Genomic DNA, 12,023 nt, shown 5'->3' on the forward strand with positions numbered 1-12,023 from the left:
TCCATATAGAAGTTTCTGTATACTTTTTTCCACCTGTGAATTACTTGGTAGATGAATTAAATACATCTTTTACAGAATCAGAAGAAGCTAATATTGAAGCAGAACCACTTGAAAAGATCAGAGAGCATAAATTTGTGCAGAAAGTAGTGGCAAAACTTGAACGAGATTTACAAGCACTGAGGAGGAAACATGAAAAGGTAAAATATTTTAACATGCAATTGTAAAGATAATCTTTTAAGGGTATGGAATTAAGATCTTTAGCCATTTCAGGAGATTTTGCTGATCTACAGAATACATTTTAATTGTAGAAAAAATTAACATTTCATTATATTGCCATAATATATAAATCATTGCAGTATCATTAAGCATTGTTAATAATATTAAGTTGCCTTAGTCCAGAGCAACTCTATATTATTATGTTTTATCATTGTGTAGTAACTGTTTCTGATATTTTAAATAATTGCATAGAACCAGATCAAAGGTGTCCTTTTTAAATATCCTGTTTGTTTATTTAAAATTATTAATATGTCTTTATTGTAATTTTCAGGCACTAAGGAAGAAGAGTGAGAAGGTATATCTTGTTTTTAACTTAGTGTGTGCATTGCATACATGTTATAACTTCTTAACAAACTATTGCAGTAAACAGCTTCTTGCATACATAGCATGAATGTCCAGCCCATCTGTTGCTGTTTGTAATTGATATTAACTGTTGTTCAGTGTTGTATAAGTATAGCATACATAATCAGTGCTTGGCCAGCAAATTGCTTTCCAAGCCTACTCTGTTTTGTTGTATACAGTAATTGGGGGGGGGGGAAAAAACTAATAGCATGACATTTGTATTGGTACTGTAAAAATTAAAACCATGCAAATACTCTGAAAATTCATTTACTTAAAAGGTTACTGATGCTGTAATTAATACTCAAATTGAAATAGAACTCCAGTAAATGAAGTTCTTTCAGTAAGAAAATTTATTCTAAATAATTCAAAGAAATTTTGAACACTATTTTTCTGGCACTACACAGAATATATCATTTTATTTTACTTTTATCCCCTTTTTTGTTGTGTTATCTTTATAATCTTTAAATTGCAACTGTTCTCCTGGGTGTAGAATAGTAGTGTAGTTTTTTCAACACATTTTATAATAATTTTCTGTTTTAAAAAATGTGCTGCTGATTGGTATATTTATCTTATTGTTCTGTATCTTTGGTGTTTTGACTCAACTTTTGATTAAATAAAATATTATTAGAAAGTATGTTTAAAAGATGTTTTATATGCATTTATAATTTCCTCTATTTATTTTCTGGTTACTTTTCACTTTCTTTCCTTTCTCCTGTATTTATTTTTATCTTCAGTCTTTCAAATAATTCTTAATTTTTCCCATGAAAATTAGCTATATTAATAATTTTATATCAGATCAAAGAAAAGGAAAGAGAACTCCAGCATCAGAAAGAAGATAAGTTATCTAAGGCTCAAGAATACCAAAAGACTCATTTGGTAAAATCCCATTCTAAACTAGCTAAAAAGAGTTCTGGTGTGGACATGTAAGTAAATTAATCTTAATTTATAATGCAAATTATAGAAGTTCTAATACAACTGTGAATATTTTGTTAAAGATTAGCTCTACTATAGATAATGCCTAATTGTATTTGCCATAATATTTAGCTCTGGTTATCCTGTTCCACTAATTTATCTTTCATAATATATTTGGTTGGATAAAATTTCTAAAGAAACTATAAGTTTAAAAAAGTAATAAATAATATAAGAATCCCTTATTATTGAAGGATCACTGACTTCTTCACAGTAGATTTACTGGTAAGTGTGATTGAGCATTAAGAATATTTTTATGTATACTCTTTTTTTTTTCTGTTTTTCATTTAATGTCTCTTTCTGATTTGTTTATTTTTAACAATTTGTTTGAAAGACTGACTAATATATCTAATATCATGGGCATAAGTTAACTAAAGAGGGTTATTTTACACTAATGGTAGTATTTTTCTGTGCATACCAGATCTGTATAACACTGTCTGGTGTTTGTATATATCATGATAGTATGGGCTGACATGATGTTCATTACTGTTGAATTCTGTTTTCATCTGCCGGCTGTTGAAACTAAAAAGACTTTGTAACAAATGCATTAACCCATTTGGTATACTCTACATATAAAAATGAATGAAGACAGAAGTTTCTTAAGCATGTGATCAAGTTATATCACTTTGATCCCTTTCCTCTACACATGGGAGATCAAACAGCCTGACAACTATGAATTGATATTGGTATTAAAGAGTGGCAGTGACTCATATTTTTCTGGGGATGGGGAAACAGAATGCATAGTTAAACCTCTTAGTCTCTTGTAGCACAGTTTCTCAGCCTGCTCACTTTCATGTTGAATAAAGCTACTAGACTGACCCTATTGAAAATCTTGTTGCTATATAAGCAACAAGATTTTCTAACCATGATACATAAGTATGAAATAAAATCTTTTCAAGCTCTTTTATATCAGCCTTTATCCTCAACAACTAATTCCCAGTTTTCCATCCATCCATACTATTTTTGGGAAGAAATATAGCAATCCATTTATATTCCTTGATTTGCCTACCCTGTAGCTGAAGAACTGAGTACACATAACTGTGCTTACTTGATTAATTTTTTGGCCATTGTGTTTATGCCTGTCATATTGTAAATTCTTGCACTGCTTCTACTGGAATGAGCAGCATTCCAGAAAGCCAGTTGCTGGGGATTTCAGGAACTACTGGGGGTCATGAAACAAGTAAATACATGGGCTGTGTTAGAGTAACTAAGAGTAAGAACAAGTGCATGTACACTTGAATGTACACCAATGCTAGGAGTATAGTAAACAAATTTGATGAATTTGAAGTGTGGTGGGATGTCCAAGGTGGGTATTGTTAGGATATCAGAGACTTGGTGCCACTCAGATATAAGGGATGCAGAATTGGAATTTGTGAGTACAATGTTTACAGAAAGAATGGTCAGGATAGGAAGGGAGGTGGGGTTAGCTTAGTTGAGAAACACATAAAATCTAAGGAAGTGCATCCAGTTGACATAAATGGACAGTGCAATATAGAGTCAGTTTGGTGTGATATAAGCACTGGGAAAGCAAAAATGAAGGTAGGAGTTTGTTATAGGCCTAATGACTCTGATGAGTACAATGAACAATCATACAGAGAAATAGAGTGGGCCAGTAAATCAGAATGTCTTATAATGGGGATTTTAGTTTCCCAGATATAGAGTGGAACTTGTGGATTGGTCACTCGCACAATAGCAAGGCTTTTGTGGATTTATTGGATGATTGTTTTCTACAGCAGCATGTTAGAGAGGCAACAAGAGGGAGTAACACTCTTGATCTGATTATCAGCAGTGATTATTCATACATTAAGAATTTACAGATAAAGGAACCACTAGGTAGCAGTGATCACAGTGTACTGATGTGGAATTTACTTAAAAGACGTAATTACTATCAGGGGTAAAGGGAAGAGTTTTTGTTTTGTTTTCGTAAAGGCAACTACAGTGGTCTCAGAGATTTTTTAGGTTCTACACAATGCGACCAACTGATGTTTCCAGCAGCAAATGGGAAGCATTCTTGGAAACTACTAGGCGTTTTGTTCCAACTAAGAAGTAGCTCTAGGTTCAGGCCCAAATAGAAGTCAGATGAACTAATGAGGCTAGTGGCAGAGAAGAAAAATGCATGGAATGCACATAAAGTGTCAAGCAACACAGAAGCCTATGGTAGATACAAGCTAGTCTGTAACCAAGTCACAAAAGAGGTTAGGCGAGTGAAGGCAGATTATGAAAAATCTTTGTCAAAGGATGCAAAGAAAAACAGCAAAGACCTCTTTACTTATATAAACTCTAAAAGGACGGGGATGAATCAGATTGGTCCACTTGATATCAATGGTTTGACTGTAGATAATCATTCTCAGATAGCTGCTGAACTAAATGAGTATTTTGCATCTACATTCACACGTGAGGAATTATTCAAGGAGGAGAGGGCCAGATATTTATCAAACTCTAACAGGGAGTTAAATTATTTTGTAATAACTGAGAGCAAAGTGGAGGAGAAATTGTTGAAGTTAAACATAAGAAAGGCACCTGGGGTGGATGGAATCTATCCATTTAGGAGGCAGCAAAAGAAGTAAGCAAACCCTTAGCCATAATTAGGAGAGCATCCTTGGACTTGGGGGAAGTCCCCAAAGGAGAATCAAAGGGTGACACAAGTAATTACAGACCTGTTAGTTGGACTTCTGTTCCAGGGAAAATAATGGAGTCACTGGTTAAAGAAGCATTGCAGGATCATTTAGACAAGACTGCAGCAATAATTCAGATACAGCATGTGTTTGTCAAGGAGAAGTCTTGTCTGACCAATTTGATTGAATACTATGATGTGGTCACAAAAGAACTGGATGCAAAAAATAATTTTGATATCATATACTTGGATTTCAGGAAAGCTTTTGATACTGTTGCACATGGAAGACTACTGTACAAATTGGCGCAGTATGGCATTAAGGGCAAGTTGCTACAATGGATAAAAGGATGGTTGAGTGGGAGAAGATGGAGAGTGGTGGTCAATGGGTACCGTTCTACATGGACTAATGTTATTAGTGGTGTCCCTCAGGGCTCAGTATTGGACCCATTGTTGTTTTGTATATTTATCAATGATATTGATGAAGGTATATCAAGCTTAATGTCAAAGTTTGCAGATGATACAAAGGTTGGCAGAGTTGTTAATAACAGCAATGACAGTATGCTGCTGCAACATGATCTGGAAAAGTTGGGTAGATAGGCTGGTAGGTGACAACTGAAGTGTAACACTGACAAATGCAAAGTACTGCATATGTGTAGCAGTAATCCCAGAGAAACATACCAACTGTGTGGTACTACACTCAGGGAGGTGGAAATGGAAAAAGACCTGGGGGTAATTGTGCAATCAAATATAAAGTTTGCCGAGCAGTGCAGACGGGTTGCCACGGCAGGTCATGGAGTCTTGTCAATGATATATAGGAATTTTGCTAGCATCGACAGGGAGGTGATTATCCCGTTATACAAGGCAATGATCAGGCCACACCTAGAGTACCGTGTACAGGTCTAGAAGCCTCATTTTAGGAAGGATGTAGTTGCTAGAACGAGTACAGAGAAGGGCAACAAGACTAGTGAAGGGAACAGAGGGTGTCTTATGAAAAAAGGCTTAAGTTTTGCAAATTGCAGCTTCTGGAGACTAGGCACCTGCGAGGTGATCTGATTGAGGTGTATAAGACCTTGAATGGATTGAGAGACTTAATGCTGATGGGATTCTTCCTCTTGCTCAGATTACAAACCTGAAGGGGCATAGATTCAAACTGAGGAAAGATGGTTGCAGAATAGATGTGCAGAAGTTTGCCTTTTGCCAGTGGGTAGTTGATTGCTGGAACAAACTTCTATCTTTGTTATGGAAGTTGATAGCTTAAATAAATTCAAGGCAGAACTAAACAAACATTTGGAATGAAAGGATCAGTGAAATGGGAAGATGTTTTTTTTTTTTTTTTTGGCTGATGCTGTATAAGCTTGCTTTCTTGCATCATATGTCTCTTCTAATGCTAAACCATGAAAACAATTATGCCTTTCAAATTAGGACCATTCTGTGAGGATTACAATGCATTCAAGGTATAAGGTCTTTTAATTTATATAATGAAAGTGACACATGAAAGAACATAAATTTTGACATGTTTCCCAAGAAGTTCCACACGTTGCATTTCTTTTCTCAAGGTATGAAGGCTGCAGTGAGGTGTTCTTTAGTTACACATGTAGCCCACTATTAAATACGGGGGCTCACATCTGGTGAGTATGGGCTTGGCACACCCAGGGTCCTGAGCTGGATATCATCATTCTTCTCTTTCTTGGTGATTCCCTTCTACTTTTGTCTCTCTCTCTCTCTCTCTCTCTCTCTTAGGGTAACTTGGGAATTTTTTTTTTTTTTTTTTGGCTGGTGCAGCATAAGCCTCAGGCTTCCTTGCACCATATAGCTAATAATAATAATAATAATAATAATAATAATAATAAAAAATGCCACCAAATGCAGCTGATTGACTTGGATATGTCCTGCCATGAAGGAAGTCTTTCATCATCATTAGCAGTCAGAAGTCACTTGGTATGCAGTCCATTGAATATGAAGGATATGAGATGAGCTATTATGTATTTGTTTTAGTATTATTAGTAGCAAAATTATGTGAAGAAGAAAGCTTATACAGCATCAGCCACAAAAAAAAAAAAAAAAAATCATCATCTGTACATCCTCAAATAATTTGCTTAATCCTTCTTTAAATTTATTCAAACTAACAACTTCCACAACACTGGATTGAAGTTTGTTCCAACAGTCAGTTACTCTCTGACTGAAAACATTTCACCCTTATCATACACATTGGAAATATGCACAGTGAAGGCAAACATGGGAATGCATTGAAAGAGTAAATGATTAAGGCCATCAATACTATCAGTGCTGTTACCTCAGACTCGTTGCACTAATTAATCATCAATATTGTGAATTGATATTTTGATGTATGTGGCTGAAGCTGGATTACATATTGAATGTATACATACAGAGCTACAAGGGACACTTATAATTAAACTGTTGCACCTGTGAGATGAACATTTGATTCTTTGCTCAACACTTCAGTTTATTTTACCATTATGCTAATTAAAATTAGAGCCCAATAGGCTGCTAGTCAGTGACAGCTTACATTGCTCTTAAAACTTCCTTTTAAAGTGACTCACTTCCTGAGCTGAGTCACTTTAAAACAAAGCTTTGCTGTTTCATATTATTATTTAAGCAGTATACAGTGACTAGCAGCCTGTTGGGCTATAATTTTAATTATCATTAACTTATATGCTTTAACTGATTTAATGCACCTCTCTCTCTCTCTCTCTCTCTCTCTCTCTCTCTCTCTCTCTCTCTCTCTCTCTCTCATCTATCCCTTTATTTCTGAAAAGTCACACAAATAGTAAGAATTGAATTTGAGTCAAGAAGCATTGCTATTTCATATTATTTCACCATTATACATCATTCAATACATATAAAATCATGTCAGCTATCCTCAAACTTTCTGTATGTATCATGATTTAAAAAAAAGAAGCAAATACAGTTGATTCCGGTTATTTGGGACACATCAGGACTAGTGCATTTTGGCCCAATCAAGCGGCTGTCCCAATTATGCGAAGTTTCACGAAAATAGTTAAAAATATAGCTTTACGATTGATTTTCTGTACGATCAAATCACATTACGATGGATTCACCATAGCAAAGTCCCATTCACTATATGATATGTAGTAAGCCTCGGTCATTGTGATCACGTTTGTGAATTAAAGTTTAATTCTATTAAACAGTGATTCTAATTAGCAGAAAAAATAGGAGGAATATTATCCACAGGCTATAAAAGTAAAGATATATTGTACAGTATATCTTTACTGATTTGTACTTAATACATATTAAGTACAAATTTATACTTTATTACGTTACCAATTAAAAAATTAAATGAAACGTTAAAATCAGAAGAATATTTTCCAAAGGTTAGCAAAATAAAAATAAATTTACGCTTACGTGCATAACTTAATTAATACGTACTGTAATACGTACATACTAACTGGTTGACATTTCTGTTCACTGACATTTGTGGGTGGGGGTTAAAATTTAAAACAATAAAAAAGATAAGCAATCAATAACAAAGAACATGGCACACACACAAATCGCAAGTAACACGATACTCGCAAGTGAGAACAGAGTAACAAGTTACGAAGCTTAAAAAATAGGAATGAAGAGCAGATTCTTAAAATTAATTTTTTATATGATTGAAGCACTAACAGAAAAGCCCAATAAACAGGGGACTGCTAATTGTTTTATGGTTGTGACCTCCAGTTTGTTATTTGGTTTTTAGGAGCATTAGCAACTAAGACCATATTGCTCCGGGGATATGTGGTAGTCCTTCCCTGACATTTCCGCATCCTCCGTATTTGGTGGTCACGGGCTCGAACCCCAGTCTAATCAAGAAGCATGTGCTACGCACTGCTGCTCCTGCCCACCCGGCTACGGAGGTACCTTGTGACCTCCAGAAATCCGACCGAACCACGTGGTATGGTCGGAGACAAACGTAGGATAATCTCGAGTGCTGCAGTCTCTTGCCCCGATTGGGACCAACATCATGTTTAAGCGAAGTAAATCCTGGCTATTTTCTCGATTGGGTTCTGTTCTTTAAGATTTGCTCCAAATAAATGGCTGCCCCAATTAACCAGTGGCCCAAATAACCGGAATCCACTGTACTATGATTCAAATTTTTAGTATCAGGTTGACTTTCATTTATGCACTCTTATCTATTTACAGGCAGTTGCTGAAACGAAAAAGTGAAGCTGGGTTGCTTGCTGTATGTGCAGAGCACCAGACGAAGGTCTGTATGCCTGCTTTTTGAAATACCTCATTTATAGAATTAATCAGCAGTAAAATGAATATTAAAGCTTGAATAAGTTATTTCTACATGATTAACACTTATGAAGACCCCAGGATATGTTTATTGTATTTTAAGTATTCCCACTTTTAACATATACTTTATAAAGATATTTAGCTAATTACTTTTACATTATCTTCAACTTTTCCCTTTGTGCTAGGTTTTGGTTTCTAACATTCATATTCTTTTTAATACATTATAAAATTACTAATATCAAAGAAAAATCACTTTGTGAATCCTATATAGTTGTTGCATTGGACTAGACAGTGACATATGAGAAAATTGTTTTCCTAAAGAAACATTTCTTCAGAAAAACAAATGCATATCTATAAAAGTGAAAACTTGTTCCTCTGTTTTTATATTGCAGAATATCATCTTGTTCTTTGCAGAAATAAAAACTGCAGTCCCTAATACAAAGTATATACCATATCTGTCCTATATGCCCAGAGGTGTGGCGCCTCCGTAGCCAGGTGGGAAGAAGCAGCAGTGCGTAACGCACGCTTCTTGATTAGACCGGGGTTCGATCCCCTCACCACCAAATACGGGGATGCGGAAAGATCAGGGAATGATCACCGCATATTCCCGGAGCAATATGGCCTTAGTTGCTAATGCTCCTAAATAACAAACAAACAAACCCAGAGGTGTTTGGCCACTACTTTTCAAAATAGTATTGTAGCATGCATGCTTGCTTATACACATATTGACAGATTAAATCTGTATGCCATCACAAAATTATAGGACCCATTGCTAACCATAACATTCATACACTGCCTGGCCACTTCATTAGGACTGAAAAAGATGTTTGTGCTGGAGCATATTTATGCAGAACTATGTAACATGGAGCTTAGAGGGGAACAGGTATCCTGTGTGTTATCAGACACTCAGCCTAAAACACTGATGGATCCAATATCTCTCTATTACAGAAGATTTAGGAGAAGTCCGGTTGGCCTGCCTCCCTAAAATCCACTCATGCACACCTTCTCGATGGTAAGCCCTGTTACGTCACTTAGGTGGCAACGAACGTGTAGAGTGGTTCTCTTCAAGACGCCTGGTCAGCATGAAGAGGAAAAGACCAAACCCTCCAGCAATGAGAGCACAACAATACAAATGGCCCTCAGTCCCCAGCAGCTTTCACTCTCCCTCTTACGGCAGTGAGATCAGAGTGGAAGCAGAGGGTGCTAAGAATCTCTGGGTACGACCAGGCTGCCATGCACGGAAATTGAACTTGGCCTGTTATAACGTACGATCACTCATCGGTGAAGACAGAATATTAGAGCTGGAAAAGGAATTAGAAAATGTGAATTGGAATGTCATCAGTTTGGCTGAAACAAGAAGAAGAAATGAATCACTTATAAGTTTATCAAGTGGAAATCTGCTGTACACCAATGGAAACAGTGAAAGGAGTGAAGGTGGAGTTGGGTTTCTGGTCCATAAAGATTTTAAAAACAACATTTTGGAATTCAAAAGTACATCACCAAGGGTGTCAAGACTAATATTCAAGATTTCTAAGAGGTACAAGCTAAAGATTATAATGATTTATGCACCAACATCGAGCCATGATGATGAAGAGGTTGAAGAAATGTACACTGAAATTGAGAGTCTTCTAGATGAGCAGAAAACCCACTACACTATTATTATGGGAGACTTCAATGCTAAGGTTGGAAAAAGGCAAAACAGCACAGAAAGAGGAACTATAGAAAATTTTGGAATTGGTGAAAGAAATAAAAGAGGTGAAAGACTTGTGGAATTTGCAGAATCTCAAGGACTGTCAGTAATGAACACTTTTTTCAAGAAAAGGGTGAACAGAAAGTGGACATGGAAAAGTCCAAATGGATTAACAACTAGTGAAATCGACTTCATCCTCACTAACAGAAGATATATTGCGAATGATGTTACCGTCCTGAATAAGGTAAATGTTGGAAGTGATCACAGAATGGTAAGATGTACACTTGATATAGATGTAGGAAAGGAAAGGAAAAAACTGACTCGAGTAAATAATACAAAGGTCTTTGAAATAACAGAGGAGGAGAAAAAGCAGTATGTACTGGAACTTAAGAACAAGTTCGAGCTTCTGCAGACTGTTCAGGACCAAGGTATCGACGAGGAATATTACAACTTTCTGAAAGTGATAAAGCCCAAGAAACCTATAGGGAAACAAAAATCCAAAGAAGAAAAAATTAGTCAAGAAACACTTGTCATGATGAACCAAAGACGACAAATGAAGAGCAAGAAAAACACTGACAGGGAGAAAATTGAGTATACTGAGTTATGCAAAGCTAGTAGAAAGAGACTCAGAGAGGACATAAGAAGATTTAACACAAGAAAAGTAGAACAAGCATTAAGGGAAAACAAAGGATTTAAATCAGCAGCCATGAGCAGTAATACAGAAAGACAAATGATACTGAAACTGAAGAATAGCGATGGTGTACTTATAAACAGCAGAGAAGGCATAATTCAAATAGCAGAAGACTACTATAGAGAATTATACAAGGAGCGAGGGAATGATACCAGCAGTGGGGAATATGGATTGCAAAGTAGCAACACATATGACATACCCGATATTCTTCCTGATGAGGTAGAACATGCATTGAAGAAAATGAAGAATCGGAAAGCCCCGGTGGAAGACGAAGTTACTGTAGAGTTGTTAAAATTGGGAAGAAGAGACATAACACAAAAACTGGCAAGGCTCTTCACAAAGTGCATTAGAAAAGGTGTGATGCCTAAGCAGTGGAATAATGCAATCATAGTTTTGTTGCATAAGAAAGGAGATAAATCAGAAATTGGAAATTATAGACCAATTAGCTTGTTATCCCACATCTACAAGTTGTTCACAAGGGTCATTACTAACAGATTAGAAAGAATACTTGATGAGAATCAACCGAAAGAGCAAGCTGGCTTTAGGACAGGATTCTCAACTACGGATCACCTTCACGTAATATCACAGCTAATGGAGAAAGCAAATGAATATAAAACACCATTATGCCTGGCATTTGTGGATTATGAAAAGGCATTTGACTCCATACAGCATAAGGCAATGTTTCGGGCACTGGAAAGACAAGGCATAGATACTCCATATATTATGATTTTGAAGAAAATATATGAGAGTGCTACATCCTTTATTAAACTAGACAAAGACAGTAGTAAATTTAAAATCGAGAAAGGAGTTCGACAAGGAGACACAATATCTCCGAAGCTGTTTACTGCTGCCCTTGAGGAAGCTTTCAGAAGATTAGACTGGTCGCAGAAAGGAGTCAATGTGAACGGAGAGTACCTAAACCATTTACGATTTGCAGATGACATTGTGGTCATAAGCCACGATCCCAAAGAATTAGAGGAAAATCTTAATCAGTTATGCACAGTTAGTAAGGATTTTGGACTAAAGATGAATATGGCTAAAACAAAAGTAATGATGAACAAGTATGCCACGGAAAGGGAAATAATGATTGAAGGAGCAGTAATTGAAAAGGTGGAGTCATATACTTATCTGGGACAAGTTATTAGCTGTAATAATGATAAATGGCTGGAAGTCAAGAGAAGAAT

The 12,023-nt window shown here is 36.0% G+C and overlaps 1 protein-coding gene across 1 annotated transcript in view; it reads left to right on the top strand.

The window, feature by feature from the left end:
- LOC150084836 (1-phosphatidylinositol 4,5-bisphosphate phosphodiesterase classes I and II-like) overlaps positions 1 to 12,023 on the top strand; it is a 932,481-nt gene that overhangs the window by 871,292 nt on the left and 49,166 nt on the right. Inside the window, exons 26-28 of the mRNA XM_090376366.1 lie at positions 76 to 197; positions 1,414 to 1,541; positions 8,363 to 8,426. Coding sequence (XP_090232492.1) covers positions 76 to 197; positions 1,414 to 1,541; positions 8,363 to 8,426 — 314 coding nt within the window. The remainder of the gene's footprint in view (positions 1 to 75; positions 198 to 1,413; positions 1,542 to 8,362; positions 8,427 to 12,023) is intronic.

The sequence above is a fragment of the Mastigoproctus giganteus genome, chromosome 6, assembly GCF_048544385.1.
Source record: "Mastigoproctus giganteus isolate SK-2022 chromosome 6, ASM4854438v1, whole genome shotgun sequence".
Classification (NCBI taxonomy): domain Eukaryota; kingdom Metazoa; phylum Arthropoda; class Arachnida; order Uropygi; family Thelyphonidae; genus Mastigoproctus; species Mastigoproctus giganteus.